The sequence below is a fragment of the Bombina bombina genome, chromosome 3 (genome assembly GCF_027579735.1).
Source record: "Bombina bombina isolate aBomBom1 chromosome 3, aBomBom1.pri, whole genome shotgun sequence".
NCBI classification, from domain to species: domain Eukaryota; kingdom Metazoa; phylum Chordata; class Amphibia; order Anura; family Bombinatoridae; genus Bombina; species Bombina bombina.
The window spans coordinates 758209526-758234797 of NC_069501.1; the positions used below are offsets into that span (position 1 = coordinate 758209526).

Genomic DNA, 25272 nt, shown 5'->3' on the forward strand with positions numbered 1-25272 from the left:
CCTTTTAATGGGATCCTGACAGATAAATATTTTGTAATGGAGGAGCTATGTATACCCTAGTCTGGCTAATGTATTAATATAATCATGATACATTTGGGATCCCGAGTCATAAAATATATGTACAATTATTGGGTCCGGTCCCTAAGTACTAGATTGGTGCTAAAGTTTTTATTTCTACCCCTAGGAATACACTGCCTTGGTAATTGGGCGTGGCCAAACCGGCACTCCCCAGACAGCTTAAAATAGCCATCTAATGTATGTGATCCCAATATTTAGATACTAGATTAGTTTGTTACTGGACTAGAGGACCTTTTTGCACTCTGAGTAGATCAGATTGTATTGTTTTACACATTTTTAAATATAGTTTGATGGGTCTGACATATATAATGCTGTCTCTGAAATGTGTTAGGCTTATTTTGCAGCTGGTTGCTTAGTAGATGATTTGTTTCCAATCTTTGAAAGATTGAAGACAGTAGCCCCAACATTTTAATTTTACAATAGTGTATTTTTTAAGCATTACACTATGTGAAATGTGTTTTAACAGAAGACAACTTTTTTAACATTGCATTTGTATAGCTGCTAGAAGTTCACACTGTACTGAACGTATTTTGTTCTAATATTTTAATCTCACTGTACCAAACGCTATATTTATATATATATATATATATAAAAGAAGTCCTGACTGACTGATTCATCAATGCCCAGCTCAAACTGTTTAACCTAGGAATGTGAAATTTGGAAGGTACGTTGTTTTTATGACATAGGCACCCACTAAGGAAGGATTTTTGGAAATTATGTCCCTAAGGGGGTGAAAAAGGGGGTGATACCTATATCTCAAAAACCGACGATGTTACAAACGTGAAAATTAGTATTTAGGTTCTCCTTGAAAAATAAAGAAACGTGTTTTACCATTTCCCCAAAATCCACTAAAGGGGGTCAAAAGGGGGGCTGATTTATGAGGATACCTATATCTCAAAAACTGACAATGTTACAGATGTGAAAAATTGGTATTTAGATTCTCCTTAAAAACTAAACACGTGTTTTACCATTTCCCCAAAATCCACTTAAGGGGGGGGTCAAAAGGGAGGGTTGGTTTATGAGGATACCTATATCTCAAAAATCAAAGATCATACAGACGTTAAAATTGGTATTTAGATTCTCCTAGAAAAATAAGGAAATAAGTGGGGGTTTTTTTATTTTTATTGAGGATTTGCGATACAAATCACATACAGTAGTAGCCTTATAACAGTGAGGACATATGTGCTATCATATAATAAACAAACCAGATAGATCAAAAACATAGGAAAAACACAACAATGCAGAACAGTAAATAGTCTTCTGAAACCTCCATTTTATGAATATAAGTAAATGGCTGACTACTTAAGTGGCCACTTATGGGCCATTTGGTCAAAAGAAATTGAAAAATATATGGTAGTCATATTGGTAGCCAATTGTGGGCTGTATAGTAGCTTAACAATAAGCACCACTCAGGGGGTAGTTAGCATTTGAACAATGGCTCTGAAACAAAAGTGTAGGGAAGGGGGAAGAATCCAGCTGGTGAGAACCGCTTGCAATATAAGGAATAAAGGGGGGGGGGGGGGGGAACCTTCTATAGTATGCCAAAGGAGCCAAAGGAGAGGGGGAAAAATAGATGGTATGCATAGAGGGGGAGTAATATCTAGTTGCAGGCAACCTTGGTATAATAAAAAGAGTATTCATTATTTAACTTAAGGTTAGTTAATATATAACCGTCTAGTATAAAGCCTAAAGCATTAACATGGATAGTAAAGTATTGAGATAAAACTTGACTGTCTCCAAGTGAGTCTAGGATATGTAAGTTATATAAAAAATAAAAAAAATAAAAAAAACACCTATAAACTTAAGAGTAAATTTGTACCACTCAGAGCAGGGTCCATAGCATAGGTTAGATATTGGAGATACGGGCAACGTACTAGAAGTTCCAGGAGACCCCTATAATCATGGAACCTGTAAATATTATTGAGATCTTCATGGCAGACAAAAAAAAAGGTTGTCTAAGATGAAAACCCATATAGATAATTAAAGGAGAGCACCAAATATGGTCTAATATGACTTCCAGGTGAGCTCCGTTATCCAACAGGTAACATAAATATATAGGACTACATTATAAAATTTCACTTTATATATAGTAGGATTATATCTAACATATCGTATCATGTACATACTCCTAGATGGGTCTGGGTACATAATATATAAATATCCAAATTTACCAAAATAGTAAAACCTCTATAGAAGTCTTACTTTAATATGATCACCAACAATAGCTACACATCCCAACCCATGCAAAATGTCAACACAAAAAGTTTAGTTTAAATATAGTCATAGCTGCACCTAAAGGTTAAAGACCTTGCAATAATATGGATGTTATTCAAGATAGTAATAGATCTCTAACTTCAATATGGATGTGCATGGAATATTATCATATTAACAAATAAACCCAGTTGCAACAAGATATGCCTAATAATGTATTTTCATAAGGTTTTCATATTTCAGCTATACACAGTGTCTAGCACAGGTTTATAGAGTACCCGGATGTGATATAGAATCATGTATGCAGAAAGTTATAACCTCAATCAGATATACATATTTCAGCTATAGAGTGGTATATAAAATAGATTTATAAGTGCCTCGTAATATCTATGTGAGACAGAACTTCATGGAGGACAGAGTTTAAGCAAGACTAAAAAGAAACAATAAATGTCTATATGTTATCTAACTGTCCAATATCTAAGGTAGGACAACATAACAAGTTTAACTGGAAAATGTTAATAGATTGGAACACAGACACGACTAAAGCTGGTCAGGTACAATAAGCTGTATCTAACATAAAACAACACAGCCCTGACTTTTCCTATGTAGAGAATAGTACTGTCAGCCCCACTCAATAGTCGTGGAATAAATTGTGCACATTCAGGGTTACTATCAAAAATCTGGAACATGTCAGTCATTATCTGCTTTCGTTTGCCAATAGAATATTATCAAAGATAATATGGGGGACATATAACAAAAGTTGGGGACGTATCTACAGCTAAAATAGTTATAACGGTTAACCAGCCATGAGTTTAAAATTCTGTTATACACATTGGCTTGTTCAAGAAAGAATCATGAAACACACACTCAATAATGGACCACAGTAATAATAGCAGCATAATAAGTAAAACATAGGAGATATGTAAATATCCAATAGTAAATAAATGTTTTGTTCAGCAACTGAAGTTTAGGCATGGTACTATCTTATACGTTAGAGGGTTATTTATGACAGATCTAAAGACAGATGTGATTAAACTAGCATATTTAAGGAAGTCCATCAGGAAATTAAGTTGAATAAAATAATAGACCATGATATAACTTTTAAACTGAATAAAGTCTAACTTTAATTAAGTCATTAGAAGCAGCAGGAAACTCTAATAGATTAACTCACTCCAGACCTCATATGGCCAGGCTTCCACTGTAATAGCATACAGAACAGTTTTATTAGTTGTGGACTGTCTGTCATAATATCTAGTGAAGTCTTCCTCTCTTTCCAAACGCCAATCCATACTTGCACCTATGGTGGTGGGTTTAACGGTTATGTGTTAGAAGATATCATAGACTCGATCACAGGGGTCTGCAAAATCACTCGTTTGTAGCTCAAACCTTTTCCCAATCAAGGAGTCAGCAGGATATTGACCACGCAGTTCGACGCTCACGGTAACTCTAGTTGCTTAACAATTGAAGTCATCTTCCTTCAAACTGGAGTTAGCTACATTCCCCACAACAGAAGCGGGAACAAAATCATGAGATTTGCTAACGTGCTCCTCCCGGTATGGGCAAGCTCATCTTCTCTCATGTGCGTGTTCCTGCACTGCTCTTCAGCCGTAGTTGATGCTTGCGAGGTATAAACAACCGCCTCCGCATGTACATCCCTCACTATACTCCAGAGTTCTTCAAAACCTTTAGACATCTGCCAATCCAGCTCTAATAGTAGGTTATAAATTGTAGTATTTGCGTTCTCCATTTTTAAAGGTGTAGAGAGTCTCAATGGTGGATAAACTTCCACTGTTATTCAAAGAACTTATTTGAGAGGCCTGCTGTTTCGATAGTGTTCAGTTACACCTTGAGGCCCCCAAGGCTCAGGACCTGGGTCTGTCTGAGAGATTCAGTAGGCGCCAAACTTAACCATAGTTATCAAAACAACCTCCTGCAGAAAAGAGAAAGTTTAACCAGCGGAAAGATAGACATAGTCACCAAAATTAGTACTTTTTTGCTAATATTTGTTGGAGAAGTAGTAGAGCAAAGCAAAAACACGTCTGCTCTTGTAGCTGTCTGGCTCCGCCCCCCAGAAATATGTGTTTTAACATTTCCCAAAAATCCACTTAAGGGGGATCAAAAGGAGGGGCTGATTTATGAGGATACTTATGTCTCAAAAACTGACGATGTTACAAATGTGAAAATTGGTATTTAGATTCTCCTTGAAAAATAAAGACACATGTGTTTTACCATTTCCCTAAAATCCATTTAAAGGGGGTCAAAATTGGGGGGGGGTTGATTTATGAGGATACCTATATCTCAAAAACTGACAATGTTACAGATGTGAAAATTAGTATTTAGATTCCCCTAGAAAAATAAAGAAACACATATTTTACTATTTCACCAAAATCCACTGAAGGTGGGGGTCAAAAGGGGGGCTGATTTATGAGGATACCTATATCTCAAAAACCAAAGATCTCACAGATGTGAAAATTGGTATTTAGATTCTCCTTGAAAAATAAAGGAATAAGTGTTTTAACATTTCCCGAAAATCCACTTAAGGGGGGTCAAAGGGGGGGGGCTGATTTATGAGGATATCTATATCTCAAAAACCAATGTTACAGACGTGAAAATTGGTATTTAGATTCTCCTTTAAAAATAAAGAAACACGTGTTTTACTATTTCCCAAAAATCCACTTTATGGGGGTCAAAAAGGGGGGGGGGGGTGATTTCTGAGGATACCTACAGGGAGTGCAGAATTATTAGGCAAGTTGTATTTTTGAGGATTAATTTTATTATTGAACAACAACCATGTTCTCAATGAACCCAAAAAACTCATTAATATCAAAGCTGAATAGTTTTGGAAGTAGTTTTTAGTTTGTTTTTAGTTATAGCTATTTTAGGGGGATATCTGTGTGTGCAGGTGACTATTACTGTGCATAATTATTAGGCAACTTAACAAAAAACAAATATATACCCATTTCAATTATTTATTTTTACCAGTGAAACCAATATAACATCTCAACATTCACAAATATACATTTCTGACATTCAAAAACAAAACAAAAACAAATCAGTGACAATATAGCCACCTTTCTTTGCAAGGACACTCAAAAGCCTGCCATCCATGGATTCTGTCAGTGTTTTGATCTGTTCACCATCAACATTGCGTGCAGCAGCAACCACAGCCTCCCAGACACTGTTCAGAGAGGTGTACTGTTTTCCCTCCTTGTAAATCTCACATTTGATGATGGACCACAGGTTCTCAATGGGGTTCAGATCAGGTGAACAAGGAGGCCATGTCATTAGATTTTCTTCTTTTATACCCTTTCTTGCCAGCCACACTGTGGAGTACTTGGACGCGTGTGATGGAGCATTGTCCTGCATGAAAATCATGTTTTTCTTGAAGGATGCAGACTTCTTCCTGTACCACTGCTTGAAGAAGGTGTCTTCCAGAAACTGGCAGTAGGACTGGGAGTTGAGCTTGACTCCATCCTCAACCCGAAAAGGCTCCACAAGCTCATCTTTGATGATACCAGCCCAAACCAGTACTCCACCTCCACCTTGCTGGCGTCTGAGTCGGACTGGAGCTCTCTGCCCTTTACCAATCCAGCCACGGGCCCATCCATCTGGCCCATCAAGACTCACTCTCATTTCATCAGTCCATAAAACCTTAGAAAAATCAGTCTTGAGATATTTCTTGGCCCAGTCTTGATGTTTCAGCTTGTGTGTCTTGTTCAGTGGTGGTCGTCTTTCAGCCTTTCTTACCTTGGCCATGTCTCTGAGTATTGCACACCTTGTGCTTTTGGGCACTCCAGTGATGTTGCAGCTCTGAAATATGGCCAAACTGGTGGCAAGTGGCATCTTGGCAGCTGCACGCTTGACTTTTCTCAGTTCATGGGCAGTTATTTTGCGCCTTGGTTTTTCCACACGCTTCTTGCGACCCTGTTGACTATTTTCAATGAAACGCTTGATTGTTCGATGATCACGCTTCAGAAGCTTTGCAATTTTAAGAGTGCTGCATCCCTCTGCAAGATATCTCACTATTTTTTTACTTTTCTGAGCCTGTCAAGTCCTTCTTTTGACCCATTTTGCCAAAGGAAAGGAAGTTGCCTAATAATTATGCACACCTGATATAGGGTGTTGATGTCATTAGACCACACCCCTTCTCATTACAGAGATGGACATCACCTAATATGCTTAATTGGTAGCAGGCTTTCGAGCCTATACAGCTTGGAGTAAGACAACATGCATAAAGAGGATGATGTGGTCAAAATACTCATTTGCCTAATAATTCTGCACACAGTGTATATCTTAAAAACAAAGATATTGCGGACGTAAAAATTAGTATTTTGAATCTCCTTGAAAAATAAAGAAACACGTGTTTTACCATTTGCCGAAAATCCATTTAAGGGGGGTCAAAAGGGAGGGAATGTTTTATGAGGATACCTATTTCCCAAAAAATAAAGATGTTATAGACATGAAAATTGGTATTTAGATTACAAGAAACATAGAGAATGAATGAAAACTGAAAAAGTTAATGTCAGCGAGTGTGCAACCCGAACGGGCACACACATGAGGGCACACGTATATGCGAGTGGTCGTGTTTTTCACTATTTTTTACAAATCACAAAATACACGTGGGCCAAGCCACGGGCAACAGCTAGTTTTATATAAAAGAGGTACTTTGCATTCAAAATTCAGTGTGTGACTAGTGACCACATGAAGAGGATCGCTGTTGAAGATCAGAAGATGGATGAAGACTGATTTCATGAAGATGGAGCGCCACTGGAATAGAGATGGACCACTACCGGGAAGAAGATGGAGTGCCGTCGCCCGGATTCATCTTTGCTGAGTACAATCTTCAGGTTTAGTGTTTTTTTTTTTTAAAGATTAGGTGTATTTTCAGCAAAAGAGCTAAATGCCCTTGTAAGGGCAATGCCCAGCCAAATGCCTTTTTCATCTTTGCTGAGTGCAATCTTCGGGTTTAGTGGTTTTTTTTTGTTTTGTTTTTTAAGATTAGGTGTATTTTCAGCAAAAGAGCCAAATGCCCTTGTAAGGGCAATGCCCAGCCAAATGCCTTTTTCAGGGCACTTTTTAGAGTAGTTTTTCTTAAGATAGACTTTTTTTGGTGGGTGGGGGGGGGGGGGTTAATGTTAGAAGGTTGTAGTTTTTTTTTCTTCAGAAAAAGAGCTAAGACACTTTACGGTAATTACCAAAAAAAGCCCTTTTAAGGGCTATATTTGTAGTTTAGTTTTAGAATAGTCATAACTAATTTTTTATTTTTGGTAATTTGTTTATTATTTTTTGTAACGGCAGGTTTTTTTATTTTTGTAATGGTAGGTTTTTTATTTTTAGAGTTTTTTTATTGTAAATGTATGCTTTTATATTTTTGGTTTAAAGGTAGTTATTATTATTTTTTTAAAGGTAAGGTTAGTTTGTTTTGGGGTAACTTAGGGGTGTTAGGTTAGGGGGTTTAGATGTTAGTGAGTTACTTTGGATGTGGGTGTGTGGTCATTTAGGGGTTAATAGTATAGAAGGGCAGTTTGCAATGTGGGGGTGGTGGTTTAGGGGTTAATAGTGTAATTGGTTACTTTGCGATGGAGGTTGTGGCGGTTTAGAGGCAAATAGTGTAGTGGGGACTTTGCAGTGTGCCATGTGGCAGTTTAGGGGTTATTAGAGTAGGGGGCTTATGGCGATTCGGGTTAGCACCAGTATGGGTTTTATTTTTTTCCCATTTTCCTCTCTCTATCAAAGTCAATAGGAGAGTATGTTACAGTGATCATAATAGTCTAAGTTATGCTCTTTGTGCAGGCCGGGTTAGAGCTCAATCGATAAAAATTTACTTTCAATTTGTAATACGAGCACTACCTGACTTGCGCAAAGAGCAGAAGTCAAGCAGTGTTAGCACGTGAGCGGTAGTGGTAATTACCGCTCCACTCATAATCTAACCCATAGAGTAGTATCCATTTTTCAGCCTCAGCAACAATAGTCCCTGTCAGGCCCAGACTGGCCATAGGGCATACCGGGCAAATGCCTGGTGGGCCGCCGGTTATCTTTACCCTGCCCACTATTTCCGTGCATACCGAGTGCCCCAAATTTTTTTATTATATAGTGTTAATGTGCTGGTGTGGCTGCCCTGGGCTGCTCTGAATGATGCACTGTAAAACAGCCGCATTACCTTATAAGGACAGCACAGCCGTGAGTGAACAGGGGACACAGACTTGCATACAACGGCTGTAAGACTGAGCATCTACTTACTTGCAAGTTTGTCTCACGGTAGCTGTATGCACTTGAGACATGCTGCTACTGATGCAACCGAGGGTGGGAGGAGTAGCAGTGGTCTCTGAGATCTGGCCTGGCTGGGAGGAACTGAAAAGTGACAACATGTGTCATGTGACCTCCCTCTCCCCCATCACTTCCTCCCAGTGTAGCCACACTTGCAGGAGGGAAGAGAGGGCGAGGGAGGCAGCCTGCAGCCAGTGAGTTAGTAAGTAGGCACATAACATATATAGATGGAGATAGTATGGCACTTTTCAGCTTTCCCCAGACTTTCTTTCTATTAAGAGTGATTAGTTGGTGTCTATTCAGCGCTGCTGATCCAGAGAGAACATGGGAGTAGATAAAAAAAGACATTTCAAGTGAACTTGTTGTCCCTTTCACATCAACCTGAGCCCCAGAATAGTCCAGGGATCCGCTCTGACAATAGATTCTTCCCTTTCAGCTCAGAAGAGCCAGTGCTCTAAGGGGTTAACGCTAAAACACACAACGTTTTAGCTTTCAAATATTAATTATATTTATTTATAATTATTGGATTTGCATTACTATTAAATCATTGTACACATAATAGTTTGTTTAGCATTGTAATATATCCAATAATAACCCACATTCATGTTTAATAAGGAAAATCCCAATATATACAGAATTAAACAGTTCGTATCAAATATGCATTCTTTATTTCTTCTTATAATGAACTTAGACAATTTCATACATTATTATTATTTTTGTACAAATACAAATATGGTTTAACGGGACACAGCTGTGTAAGTGAAATGAAGAAAGTTTTCCATAGTGTATGAGAGTCCAGCTATCTGTTAAGGTGGTTTTATTTGTATTGTAAAAACTATGGAGAACTGACAAGATTGTACCAGGACACACATTACATTTCCTAATCTTAAAGGGACATGAAACCCACATTTTTTCTTTCATGATTTAGAAAGAGAATGCAATTTTAAACATCTTTCTAATTTACTTCTATTATCTCATTTGTTTTATACTCTTGATATTCTTTGCTGAAAAGCATATCTAGATATGCTCAGTAGCTGCTGATTGGTTGCTGAACATGGAAGCCTCATGTGATTGGCTCACCCATGTGCATTGCTTTTTCTTCAACTAAGGATATCTAAAAAATGAAGCAAAATAAATAATAGAAGTAAATTGTAATGTTGTTTAAATTTGTATTCTTTACCTGAATCATGAAAGAAAGATTGTGGGTTTAGTGGCCCTTTAACCAAAAAAAAATGTTTTGCAGTTATTATCCAATATTTTTTAATGTGAATTAAGGGTTTAAACCTTAAATCAACTTGTGTGCTTGCATGTAAGTGGGTCTATGTATGGCCGTGGCCGGACTGTTATCCGACGGACGCTTGTACGACGGACATTTGTCCGACGGATAATATTCAGAAAGACATTTATCCGGCTGCTGGGTGGGAATGAAGCTTAAAAATCACGGTTTTAGCTAAAACATTTTTAATAGTGAACTGACAAAAGACAATTAAATCAACTTATATATAACATAAATATATATATAATCTTCTTTGCTATATATATATATATATATATATATATACACATACATACTATATATATACTATATATTAACTTATAATTATATTATGTGTTAAAAGTACATCGTGAGGGTAGGGACCCATGGATAGGTTCCCAGAGGCCGTTGCGGCGCCCGAGTCACTGATTGTAGCAGAAAATTTTGGATCGTATCTGCCCTTCGGCCGAATGTATCTTGATTTATTTAAGTAAATCTTAAATATTATGCGCTATTGACAATATATATTTAAATTATCCGCTTTTTTACTAATGACAATTACGCAATTACGTGATTGCGTGATTGTGCTGTTCGTCGTGCAGTCGGAAGCAGTGTATCTCGGACATATGTCTGACGGACGAATGTGCTTCGGCATTTTGTCCATCGGCATTTTGTCCGAGCACCATGTATGGCATGCGGGATATGAGTGTGTGCATCTGGGCTTTTAAATAAAAAATTGGGAGAGTGGGCTGCTTTGCCTTAAAATGCCCATGCATATTTTTGGTCCCAGTCTATGTCCTCTTCCACGGCTTAGATCTTGCAAATTTTGTAAAGCTAAGTACATACCAGATCATTTCCAGGGGAGGGGGGTAGCTCAGAATAGCTCTTAAATCAGATCAGGTAGCTCTAACTGATCTGATTTAAAGACCCAAAAGTTTAAAAAAACAAAGGGCTTTTTTAAAAAAGACACACCTCATATTTTCATTGCTTTAATATAACCTATGTCATATTATCAAGCAGATGCAAAAAGAAATGCAGAGGGAAAAACGTGGCCTGATATCCGCAGGTCAGTAAGTTTTCAAGCAGTGGTTTGAACCCCAAATGTTTCTTTGACCTATCAGAGCATAGACATTTAAATAACTTTCCAATTTACTTTTATTATCAGATTTGCTTAATTCTATTGAAATCTTTTGATGAAGGAGTAGCAATGCATTACTGGGTGCTAGAGTAGATGAACACATCGGATCCACCAATGACAGGAAATATATATGTGCAACCACCAATCAGCAGCTAGCTCCCAGTAGTAATTTGTTTTTATGTAACTTAATTTAAGGCATCCTGTTTGTGCCTAGAGACATAAAAGGAAAAGCCCTGACAACAAAAATGGATGAAGGAGTTAATTGACCCCTCTTGGGAGGAGAGAACCAGGTCAAGCAAAGGGAAAGGGGTGGGCAGAGTTAGGAGGGGATTATAAGCCCCTGAAGCGGAAGTGTAGTTCTCTTTTAACTGGACGAGATGGCGAGGAGAATTTCCCGTCCTCCCCATAAGTTAAAGTGTTATGTGTTGTAACAGCAGTAGGGGGCGCTTTCCCTGGTTTGTAATGTCTTAAGCCTGTTATGAAGAGGTAGCTACCACCTTTGAGGTTATCAGGAGAGTTATTATTTGGAGGCTTTCCTTAGAGTGGTGTTAAGGCATGTTAGTGGAGAAGGGCAAGCACTGTGGTTGGGCTTTCACAAAACATATATGTTGTAATGGTTGTAATTTAAGAATAGTTTAATAAATAAGCTGCAGCCTTTTCATACCCATAATTGTGCCAGTGGTCTTATTGTTGGTGGTTTTTATTTGATGACTTGACAATGTGGGGTCAAATTAAATCTTTAATTGGACCGAAAATACATTTATGCATTATACATACACAAGTACTTTTTCCTGCACTGCTGTCTATATTTCTTCCAATGCTTACAATTGTTCTTAGGAGCAATTAGATTTGCACCAAAAATTCAAGCATGTTTGTATTCTCACTTGCTTATTGAATGTCATTCCAAGCCAATATCGCTGCCTGTAGCATGAAATATTGCAAGCACGTACAGTATATATTTCTGTGTCATTCTAAGCAATGACCGTATATACCGTATATCAGGCTGAGCTGTTTGAATATAAATACTCAATAAGTCAGTTACAAAGAATAGTGACAAAAATATAGGGAATATATTTTCATATAACTGCATGTAATAGACACTACGATAAAGAAGAATATGCAAAAAATACTGATAAAAAATCCAGTATAAAACCTTTTAAAAATTTACTTAGAAGATCCCAGTTTAGCACTGTTGATGAGGTTAGGCCGGGACACCCAGTGAAAGGGGATACAAAATGCAGGAAGAGCAGACCCTCCCCCCACCCCTTCATATGAGAAGACCTATTACACAAGCAGGACTCTGTAGACTTCAGTCTACATCTGATACTTTGGGGCTTGGTTAGGAGTCTGAAAATCAGCACAATGTTTTTTTTTAAAAAGCACATTGTTACAAAAACACTCCCAGATGGGCTGATAAAATAGATAATCTACAAAACATGTATGCAAATGCAAATCTAGTGTACAGTGTCCCTTTAAGGTGAGGATTATATTAAGTATAATCTTCCTTTATGTAAAACAATAAAATCTGAGGACTTTGGCCCCAGAAATCTTCTAATATTGAAGAACCTTTTGCATATCTTATAAACAACCTTAAAAAGACAACCCAGCCATGGTAACTTACATATTGAGGGGGAGCTGAACCTTTGGTGAAGTTCCTTGTTCTCCAGTACCTGATGCTGTTTTGGAGGCTGCAGCCCCAGCCACAGGGCTTGATGAAAAAGTGGATGAATCCTAGATGGGAAAAACAGAAAAGTGTGAGCACAATGATGTTAGCAAGTGTGAATAAATTATCTGAAGGAAAATGTGTAGGTCAACATTTAGAGCATAACCCCAATCAATTAATGTAAATATTTTCATCTACTGTTACAGTGAAATGCAGAGTTAAAATGTGCTTCTCAGATACAGAATAATTTTTTTTAGAAAATGTGTCTGTGCATAAATCATACTGCTGTAGTGCTTAGTGATAGGCTATTATAATACCCAAGACTGTATAAAACCAGCAGACAAGTCTGACCCTCAGTTTTCTTTACGCTGTGCCACTACTAATCATATCACACAAACTCTTACCTTCAAATACAGTGAGATCTCAAGGATTTTACATTTTACTGCACAAGCAAAGTAGCCCAACCTACATATGGCCAGATGACGAGTGTAGTGGCAGTTTGTGCTAAAGTTCAAGAGTTAAAACTGCTAGAAGTAATTTTTTTGTGCTCAGAGATTCACGCTCGCGTTTTAAAATTCACAATAACAAATAGATGATATGAACGCAAAATCGCATTCCTCCATAGACACATAGAGCCGAAAAAGTTGAAAAAAAAACACCCACAACACATTCACGGTTATTTAAAAGCGCAACATAAGATAATATATTGCATATTTCCTAATCCAATGTTCTGCACATATGGAGGCCGATTTAACAAAGTGCGAGCGGACATCGATAAATGCCGACAGCATACGCTGTTCGGATTTATCATTGCACAAGCAGTTCTGGTGAACTGCTTGTGCAATGCCGCCCCCTGCAGATTCACGGCCAGGGGATGTCAATCAACCCGATCATATGCGATCGGCAGACTGATGTCCGCCACCTCAGAGGAGGCGTACGAGTTAAGGATCAGCGGTCTTAAGACCTCTGCTTCTTAATTCCAGTTTCTGGCGAGCCGGAAGGCTCGCATGGAAAAAGTTACATTCAGTTATATTCAGGGCCATTCGGCCCTTGTAAAATCGGCCCCATCGGATTAGGTTCTATTTATTCTTAAATTCCTATAACATATTCCCCTATGTGCTGAACAATGGAAATTATAATATTTACAGTAAATACACAGAATAACACTTTGTTAAATATAAATATTGCATAAATATGCTTTTTATGTTTGCATGTACTTGACCACAAAGGGCTGCAATACACACACACATATATATATATGTCTATATTTGTATGTATCTCTATATTAAAGCCATTAAAGTCATTTGCAATCCTGAGACCTCATATCTTTGAGCCCTTATAACTCGCTGTAATCATTCTAGCGTAAATCGTGATTGTGCTCATGCTTCACATTTACTTTCAACTTACAATACGAGCGGAATTTTTACTTGCACACAAACAGATGTGAATATCCGATATTGCTTGTCTGCAAATGATAGCACTCCACTCGTAATCTAGCCCATAATAAATAACGCTGATATTCTCCACAACAACACAAATATATATATGTGCAGCAGCAGCACAGCTTAATACTTTGGACTAGATTACAAGTGGCACGCTAACTGTTGCACAAGAGTGATAGGGGGTATATCGTGGCTCATTGAGCCTGTCGGAACTTCGGAAGTAGCGTGTATTACAAGTTGAAAGTAAACATGTTTGCCCAAGTGCAATTGAATGTAATATGTGTCACTTTAGTGTGACTTCAGAGCTTTGGTTAACTGTTACGCTCAAATACACATAAAAAATACATTTAAAAGTACAGTTACACTCATAATAACATATATATATATTTTAAATTGTATTAATAGTTATACGGGTTATAAGGTCTCAGAAAAAAAAGGCATGCAAATGGCTTTAACATAGAGATACATACATATACATGGCTATGTATGTATATCTATCAGTGTTAATTTCGTTGACTAAAACTAGACTAAAATGACTATAAAATTAAAGAGATTCTGATGACTAAAATACGACTAAAACTAAAATGACATTTTAGTCAAAAGACTATAACTAAAACTAAATCAAAATGACATTTTAGTCAAAAGACTATGACTAAAACTAAATTAAAATGACATTTTAGTCAAAAGACTATGACTAAAACTAAATCAAAACCACAACAGTTAAATCTGTTAAATCTGTATTGCGTGTTCAAACCTTAATACCATAAATAAAAACAGGTTAATAAACCTTTACTCCAGGAGTATATAATGAGTTTGGAAGTTCTAGAGCAGTGCTAATATCGTTGCCGAAAATGTTTCGAATCTGTGAACAAACAATTGATTCTTCCTATAGAAATATGCATAACCCACGAGTATGGGTTTAAATTATGCTGTGCCTGTGCTAGCTGCAGAAGCTTTTTGTTGTGTTGAGTTACTTGATACTTATAAAAGAAGGGTAATACTGTGTTTTAACCCAGGTAAGTTGATTAATTTGTAATGAGCGTGTTCACAGTCTTGTGTATAACAATCTTCGGTGATAGTCAGGATATAACCCCTTGTCAAACTTGTGACAGACGAAATCCTTGGTTAATGCAATGTAAGGACTCACCCGCTGCGACCAGGTAAACTCCGTCAGACGAGTATCCACTGTATGCGGAAATGGAGCCGTCCAGGCGCTCCAACTACTCGTCACCTCCCAAAGAACGGTCACTCGATACCACCGCTACTCGTCAGGTGCTGCGTCTGCAAGCACCTCAGCTGCGCGGCTCCTCGTTGAACCAGTTCCGGTCTGCCTCCAGGTGCAGACATCCAATGGGGATGCGTGTGTTAGGTCGAGTGCTGGGTGGTCAGCCAATCATATGCAAGGAAACGACTTGTTTGAGAAAGGTATCACCCAAGCTGCTGTGTTTTCTCCAAACATAAAAAGAGCACTTTGTCCGCCCTTGGTTGCCTCTAGGATGCTGACGGATAGAGGGTATCAGAAAAGGATTCCTTGTAATCCTTGGAGGATAATCAAATGAGAAAAAAGGAGGTCGATCCCAATATCCTTATAATAAAAATTAGCCTTTATTATCCAAATTAAAATACAAACATGATACACACACAGAGAGTATCAGGTTTTACGCGTTTCGGCTGGTGCCGTACACCAGCCGAAACGCGTAAAACCTGATACTCTCTGTGTGTGTATCATGTTTGTATTTTAATTTGGATAATAAAGGCTAATTTTTATTATAAGGATATTGGGATCGACCTCCTTTTTTCTCATTTGATTACTTGATACTTGTTTTAATTATTAACAGAGAACTTTTCAAGTTTTTATATTGGGTAATATGTTCAATGCAGCCAATACAGTTTACAGTTAGTTTCTTTTATATTTTATAGTTGCACTTCTGTTTGTTTCTGAAACTTGGTTTTATTTAATTTTAAGTTTAATAAAGATGTTACATATCACATCGGCTAAATCTGTGTCTGTATTGCATGTTTAAACCTTAATACCATAAATATTACCATGTGTTACTCCTGGAGTATATAATCAGTTTGCAAATTTTAGAGAAATGCTTAAATAATGCATTACACTTTAACTAAACCCCTTAGATTTTAGTCGACTAAAATCTACTGGAGATTCAGTCGACTAAAACTAGACTAAAACTAAAACAATTCAGATGACTAAAATACGACTAAAACTAAAATGGCATTTTAGTCAAAAGACTAAAACTAAGACTAAATTGAAATTTGCCGTCAAAATTAACACTGATATCTATATATGTTTATTTGTGTGTACATATGTATTTATTTTTTTATATGTGTATTTGTGTATTTACACATTTATGCACATATAAACACATAAATCATATTCATACATATATAGACACATTGGAGTCCTTTTTAGTCAAGTAGCTGAAAAAAAAAAATCAAATTTCTACAATAGAAACTGTCGGCTAGATTACGAGTTTTGAGTTAGAGGCTATGCGGTGCTAATTAGCAGTTTTCCCTCACCGCTCACTTACATGCAGCGCTGGTATTACGAGTTTTTAAAAAAACGTCGTTAAAAGACAAGAAGTGAGCTCCTTACCGCACTCCAATACCAGCGCTGCTTAAAGGGACACTGAACCCAGATTTGTTCATTTGTAATTCAGAAAGAGCATGCAGTTTTAAGAAACTTTCTAATTTACTCCTATTATCAATTTTTCTTCGTTCTCTTGCTATCATTATTTGAAAAAGAAGGCATCTAAGCTTTTTTTTGGTTTCAGTACTCCAGACAGCACTTTTTTATTGGTGGATGAATTTATCCACCAATCAGCAAGGACAACCCAGGTTGTTCACCAAAAATTGGCCGGCATCTAAACTTACATTCTTGCATTTCAAATAAAGATACCAAGAGAATGAAGAAAATTTGATAATAGGAGTAAATTAGAAAGTTGCTTAAAATTTCATGCTCAATCTGAATCACAAAAGATTTTTTTTGGGTACAGTGTCCCTTTAAGACAACGCTGGTATTACAGGTTTTTTTAAACCCGGCGTTAGCCGCAAAAATACCTCAATACCAGCGTTGCTTACGGTAGCGGTGAGCTGGCAAAACATGCTCGTGCACGATTTCCCCATAGGAATCAATGGGGCAGATTCGGCTGAAAAAAAACCTAACACCTGCAAAAAAGCAGCGTTCAGCTTCTAACGCAGCCCCATTGATTCCTATGGGGAAACAAAAGTTATGTCTACACCTAACACCCTAACATGAACCCTGAGTCTAAACACCCCTAATCTTACACTTATTAACCCCTAATCTGCCACTCCGGACACTGCCGCCACCTACATTATCCCTATGAACCCCTAATCTGCTGCCCCCAACATCGCCGACACCTACTTTATATTTATTAACCCCTAATCTGCCGCCCCCAAAGTCGCCGCAACCTACCTACAATTATTAACCCCTAATCTGCCGCCCCCATCGTCGCCGCTACTATATTAAATTTATTAACCCCTAAACCTAAGTCTAAACCTAAGTCTAACACCCCCCTAACTTAAATATAATTTAAATAAAAAAAAAAAAATTACTACAATTAAATAAATTATTCCTATTTAAAACTAAATACTTACCGATAAAATAAACCCTAAGATAGCTACAATATGACTAATAGTTACATCGTATCTATCTTAGGGTTTAATTTTATTTTACAGGCAACTTTGTATTTATTTTAACTAGGTACAATAGTTATTAACTATTTAATAACTACCTAGTTAAAATAAAGACAAATATACCTGTAAAATAAATCCTAACCTAAATTATAATTACACCTAACACTATACTATCATTAAATTAATTACCTAAACTAACTACAATTAAATACAATTAAATTAAATAAACTAAAGTACAAAAAAAAAACCCCACTAAATTACAGAAAATAAAAAAAATAATTACAAGAATTTTAAACTAATTACATCTAGGCTTCCATTACATATGCAGTGTCACCCGCAAAAGCCGGCGACGCCAGATTTTACGCGATTTTGGTATTACATATACGGCGTAGCATACAAGTTACGCTCGTATATTTCACTCTTCGGACTTATTTTTTTTACCCATAGACTAACATAGAACAGCATCGCAATTTGGTATCCAATATACAGTGTAAGGACTTACGCGCGCAGAATTCAGAGAATCTACTCCATTCTTATCTCGCCACAAATTGCAGGCGCAAGAACCCTTGCACTGACTAAAAAAAGCAACGTAACTCCCTGGAAGCCTTAACAAACATATACATTTAAGCAGCATCTCAAGGTTAAAGGGACAATATACTATGATATTGTTTTTTTAAGGTTTATTTGTGCATTTGAAATAGTTTGAAGCCACAACATAATCAAATGGATTGAGCTTGTAGGTACTTTATCACATTGTGGACATATACTTGCTTATTTACTTTAAATTTCTTCTCAAAACAATCAACAATACTTGGAGGAGAGAACAAAGGGAAATCATAATTGTATTACCTTCATCTCTTTATATATGGGTTTATATATGAATTTTAAATAGCATAATTACGTGTCACATTTTTATATGAAATCTCGGTTCATTTCTACGAGTGTTAGCCTAATTTGCATAAAACTACTCTTTATTGACACTTTCCATGGATAAAATACTGGCGTAAGTTACTTGCGACGACTAAAATGTGTATTTGCGCACATTTTAGAATATCGCCAGTTTGTCCTACTTACGCCAGTTTAGCATCTAACGGCGCTGATTGGAACAGCCAATAGAATGCAAGCTCAATCCTATTGGCTGATTGGATCAGCCAATAGGATTTTTCCTACCTTAATTCCGATTGGCTGATAGAATCCTATCAGCCAATCGGAATTCAAGGGACGCCATCTTGGATGACGTCATGTAAAGGAACCTTCATTCATCGGGAGTCGTCTGAAGAAGAGGAGGCTCCGTGTCAGCTGGCTTGAAGATGGACCTGCACCTCTCCGGATGGCTGAAGATAGAAGATGCCGCCTGAATGAAGACTTCTGCCCGTCTGGAGGTCCTCTTCTGCTCGGATCGGATGAAGACTTCTGCCCCTCTGGAGGACCACTTGTGCCCGGCTGGGTGAAGACGGCTCAAGGTAGGGTGATCTTCAAGGGGTTAGTATTAGGTTTTATTAAGGGGGGATTGGGTGGGTTTTAGAGTAGGGTTGGGTGTGTAGGTGGTGGGTTGTAATGTTGGGGGGGTATTTTCTGTTGTTTTTACAGGTAAAAGAGCTGATTACTTTGGGGCAAAGCCCTGCAAAAAGCCCTTTTAAGGGCTATTTGTAATTTAGTATATGTTAGGGATTTTTATTATTTTGGGGGGCTTTTTTATTTTATTAGGGGGATTAGATTAGGTGTAATTATCTTAAAATTCTTGTAATTATTTTTTTATTTTCTGTAATTTAGGCCTAGATTTGGAGTTCGGCGGTAAAAGGGCTGTTAACGCTCCGCGGGCTTTTTTCTGGCCGCACCATAAATTTAACTCTGGTATCGAGAGTTCAAACAAATGCTGCGTTAGGCTCCAAAAAAGGAGCGTAGAGCATTTTTACCGCAAATGCAACTCTCGATACCAGAGTTGCTTACGGACGCGGCCGGCCTCAAAAACGTGCTCGTGCACGATTCCCCCATAGGAAACAATGGGGCTGTTTGAGCTGAAAAAAAACCTAACACCTGCAAAAAAGCAGCGTTCAGCTCCTAACGCAGCCCCATTGTTTCCTATGGGGAAACACTTCCTACGTCTGCACCTAACACTCTAACATGTACCCCGAGTCTAAAGATCCCTAACCTTACACTTATTAACCCCTAATCTGCCGCCCCCGCTATCGCTGACCCCTGCATATTTTTTTAAACCCCTAATCTGCCGCTCCGTAAACCGCCGCAACCTACGTTATCCCTATGTACCCCTAATCTGCTGCCCTAACATCGCCGACCCCTATATTATATTTATTAACCCCTAATCTGCCCCCCTCAACGTCGCCTCCACCTGCCTACACTTATTAACCCCTAATCTGCCGAGCGGACCTGAGCGCTACTATAATAAAGTTATTAACCCCTAATCCGCCTCACTAACCCTATCATAAATAGTATTAACCCCTAATCTGCCCTCCCTAACATCGCCGACACCTACCTTCAATTATTAACCCCTAATCTTCCGATCGGAGCTCACCGCTATTCTAATAAATGGATTAACCCCTAAAGCTAAGTCTAACCCTAACACTAACACCCCCCTAAGTTAAATATAATTTTTATCTAACGAAATAAATTAACTCTTATTAAATAAATGATTCCTATTTAAAGCTAAATACTTACCTGTAAAATAAATCCTAATATAGCTACAATATAAATTATAATTATATTAAAGCTATTTTAGGATTAATATTTATTTTACAGGCAACTTTGTAATTATTTTAACCAGGTACAATAGCTATTAAATAGTTAAGAACTATTTAATAGTTACCTAGTTAAAATAATAACAAATTTACCTGTAAAATAAATCCTAACCTAAGATATAATTAAACCTAACACTACCCTATCAATAAAATAATTAAATAAACTACCTACAATTACCTACAATTAACCTAACACTACACTATCAATAAATTAATTAAACACAATTCCTACAAATAAATACAATTAAATAAACTAGCTAAAGTACAAAAAATAAAAAAGAACTAAGTTACAGAAAATAAAAAAATATTTACAAACATAAGAAAAATATTACAACAATTTTAAACTAATTACACCTACTCTAAGCCCCCTAATAAAATAACAAAGCCCCCCAAAATAAAAAATTCCCTACCCTATTCTAAATTAAAAAAGTTACAAGCTCTTTTACCTTACCAGCCCTGAACAGGGCCCTTTGCGGGGCATGCCCCAAGAATTTCAGCTCTTTTGCCTGTAAAAAAAAACATACAATACCCCCCCCCAACATTACAACCCACCACCCACATACCCCTAATCTAACCCAAACCCCCCTTAAATAAACCTAACACTAATCCCCTGAAGATCTTCCTACCTTGTCTTCACCATCCAGGTATCACCGATCCGTCCTGGCTCCAAGATCTTCATCCAACCCAAGCGGGGGTTGGCGATCCATAATCCGGTGCTGAAGAGGCTCCAAAGTCTTCCTCCTATCCGGCAAGAAGAGGACATCCGGACCGGCAAACATCTTCTCCAAGCGGCATCTTCGATCTTCTTCCATCCGGAGTGAAGTGGCAGGATCCTGAAGACCTCCAGCGCGGAACATCCATCCGGACCGACGACTGAACGACGAATGACTGTTCCTTTAAGGGACGTCATCCAAGATGGCGTCCCTCGAATTCCGATTGGCTGATAGGATTCTATCAGCCAATCGGAATTAAGGTAGGAATTTTCTGATTGGCTGATGGAATCAGCCAATCAGAATCAAGTTCAATCCGATTGGCTGATCCAATCAGCCAATCAGATTGAGCTCGCATTCTATTGGCTGTTCCGATCAGCCAATCAGAAAATTCCTACCTTAATTCCGATTGGCTGATAGAATTCTATCAGCCAATCGGAATTCGAGGGACGCCATCTTGGATGACGTCCCTTAAAGGAACAGTCATTCGTCGTTCAGAACTAGATTCTGATTGGCTGATTCCATCAGCCAATCAGAAAATTCCTACCTTAATTCCGATTGGCTGATAGAATCCTATCAGCCAATCGGAATTTGAGGGACGCCATCTTGGATGACGTCCCTTAAAGGAACAGTCATTCGTCGTTCAGTCGTCGGTCCGGATGGATGTTCCGCGCTGGAGGTCTTCAGGATCCTGCCACTTCACTCCGGATGGAAGAAGATCGAAGATGCCGCTTGGAGAAGATGTTTGCCGGTCCGGATGTCCTCTTCTTGCCGGATAGGAGGAAGACTTTGGAGCCTCTTCAGCACCGGATTATGGATCGCCAACCCCCGCTTGGGTTGGATGAAGATCTTGGAGCCAGGACGGATCGGTGATACCTGGATGGTGAAGACAAGGTAGGAAGATCTTCAGGGGATTAGTGTTAGGTTTATTTAAGGGGGGTTTGGGTTAGATTAGGGGTATGTGGGTGGTGGGTTGTAATGTTGGGGGGGGGTATTTTATGTTTTTTTTTACAGGCAAAAGAGCTGAAATTCTTGGGGCATGCCCCGCAAAGGGCCCTGTTCAGGGCTGGTAAGGTAAAAGAGCTTGTAACTTTTTTAATTTAGAATAGGGTAGGGAATTTTTTATTTTGGGGGGCTTTGTTATTTTATTAGGGGGCTTAGAGTAGGTGTAATTAGTTTAAAATTGTTGTAATATTTTTCTTATGTTTGTAAATATTTTTTTATTTTCTGTAACTTAGTTCTTTTTTATTTTTTGTACTTTAGCTAGTTTATTTAATTGTATTTATTTGTAGGAATTGTGTTTAATTAATTTATTGATAGTGTAGTGTTAGGTTAATTGTAGGTAATTGTAGGTAGTTTATTTAATTATTTTATTGATAGGGTAGTGTTAGGTTTAATTATATCTTAGGTTAGGATTTATTTTACAGGTAAATTTGTTATTATTTTAACTAGGTAACTATTAAATAGTTCTTAACTATTTAATAGCTATTGTACCTGGTTAAAATAATTACAAAGTTGCCTGTAAAATAAATATTAATCCTAAAATAGCTATAATATAATTATAATTTATATTGTAGCTATATTAGGATTTATTTTACAGGTAAGTATTTAGCTTTAAATAGGAATCATTTATTTAATAAGAGTTAATTTATTTCGTTAGATAAAAATTATATTTAACTTAGGGGGGTGTTAGTGTTAGGGTTAGACTTAGCTTTAGGGGTTAATACATTTATTAGAATAGCGGTGAGCTCCGATCGGAAGATTAGGGGTTAATAATTGAAGGTAGGTGTCGGCGATGTTAGGGAGGGCAGATTAGGGGTTAATACTATTTATGATAGGGTTAGTGAGGCGGATTAGGGGTTAATAACTTTATTATAGTAGCGCTCAGGTCCGCTCGGCAGATTAGGAGTTAATAAGTGTAGGCAGGTGTCGGCGACGTTGTGGGGGGCAGATTAGGGGTTAATAAATATAATATAGGGGTCGGCGGTGTTAGGGGTAGCAGATTAGGGGTACATAGGGATAACGTAGGTGGCGGCGCTTTGCGGTCGGAAGATTAGGGGTTAATTATTTTAAGTAGCTGGCGGCGATGTTGTGGGGGGCAGGTTAGGGGTTAATAAATATAATATAGGGGTCGGCAGTGTTAGGGGTAGCAGATTAGGGGTACATAAGTATAACGTAGGTGGCGGTCGGCAGATTAGGGGTTAAAAATTTTAATCGAGTGGCGGCGATGTGGGGGGAGCTCGGTTTAGGGGTACATAGGTAGTTTATGGGTGTTAGTGTACTTTAGGGTACAGTAGTTAAGAGCTTTATAAACCGGCGTTAGCCAGAAAGCTCTTAACTCCTGCTATTTTCAGGCGGCTGGAATCTTGTCGTTAGAGCTCTAACGCTCACTTCAGAAACGACTCTAAATACCAGCGTTAGAAAGATCCCATTGAAAAGATAGGATACGCAAATGGCGTAGGGGGATCTGCGGTATGGAAAAGTCGCGGCTGAAAAGTGAGCGTTAGACCCTTTAATCACTGACTCCAAATACCAGCGGGTGCCCAAAACCAGCGTTAGGAGCCTCTAACGCTGGTTTTGACGGCTACCGCCGAACTCCAAATCTAGGCCTTAGTGTTTGTTTGTTTTTTGTACTTTAGTTTATTTAATTTAATTGTATTTAATTGTAGTTAGTTTAGGTAATTAATTTAATGATAGTGTACTGTTAGGTGTAATTGTAATTTAGGTTAGGATTTATTTTACAGGTAAATTTGTCTTTATTTTAACTAGGTAGTTATTAAATAGTTAATAACTATTTAATAACTATTGTACCTAGTTAAAATAAATACAAAGTTGCCTGTAAAATAAATATAAACCCTAAGATAGATACAATGTAACTATTAGTTATATTGTAGCTAGCTTAGGGTTTATTTTACAGGTAAGTATTTAGTTTTAAATAGGATTAATTTATTTAATTGTAGTAATTTTATTTTGTTTTATTTAAATTATATTTAAGTTAGGGGGGTGTTAGACTTAGGTTTAGACTTAGGTATAGGGGTTAATAAATTTAATATAGTAGCGGCGACGTTGGGGCGGCAGATTAGGGGTTAATAAATGTAGGTAGGTGTCTGCGATGTTAGGGACGGCAGATTAGGGGTTAATAAAATGTAACTAGTGTTTGCAAGGTGAGAGTGCAGCGGTTTAGGGGTTAATATATTTATTAAAGTGGCTGCGATGTCCGGTCGGCAGATTAGGGGTTAAAATTTTTATTTAAGTGTTTGCAATGTGGGGGGGGGGGGCCTCGGTTTAGGGGTTAATAGGTAGTTTATGGTGTTAGTGTACTTTTTAGCACTTAAGTTAAGAGTTTTATGTTACGGTGTTAGCCCATAAAACTCTTAACTACTGACTTTTAAATGCGGTAGGAGTCTTGACAGGAGAGGGTCTACCGCTCACTTCTTCCAAGACTCGTAATACCGGCGTTATGCAAGTCCCATTGAAAGATATAGGCTACGCAATTTACGTAAGGGGTTTAGCACATGTTTTTTACACATTACCTTTTATTTAGTGATAACAAAGACATAGGGCCCCACCGAACAATTGCCGGGTGGACAATGTTTGCTACCAGTGAGCACAGTTATTGTTTCACAAGCAAATGCTTGTATAGTCTCACGCCCTGCTCTTACACAACAATCGCCCAAGAGCAGGCCTTGTCAGTCATCACAGTCTTAAGATCATTAAATCTCTGAAGCTGCAATCGCAGCTTGATAAATAGAGCCTTTAGATATAAGCACTACTATAGCTGGTGAATTTGTATGACATGATCTGGAACAATACTATCTACATAGGAGATTCAAGATTAAATAAAAAGGAAAATATTCTACTGTATTTAGAGAACATACAAATGTTCACAATGGTCTTCAAAATGTTGCAAAATAAACACTATTTTTTTAAATTCAATCACTTTGTCTAATCTCAGTAAAATTTGTGTTTCAATTTTGGCTAAAATGTCCCTTTATTTGCACTCAAGTCTTGATGCGTCAGTGTTAAATACATGTAAAATCCTGCAATCAAATACATTAGGATATCATCATCAATAAGAAA

General features: G+C 37.7%; 1 protein-coding gene across 2 annotated transcripts in view; it reads right to left on the minus strand.

Moving 5' to 3' along the window:
• Positions 1–25272, minus strand: part of SH3RF3 (SH3 domain containing ring finger 3) — an 899869-nt gene that overhangs the window by 147010 nt on the left and 727587 nt on the right. For both annotated transcript variants that reach the window (XM_053707609.1, XM_053707610.1), the window contains one exon: positions 12571–12680. In XM_053707609.1, coding sequence (XP_053563584.1) covers positions 12571–12680 — 110 coding nt within the window. The remainder of the gene's footprint in view (positions 1–12570; positions 12681–25272) is intronic.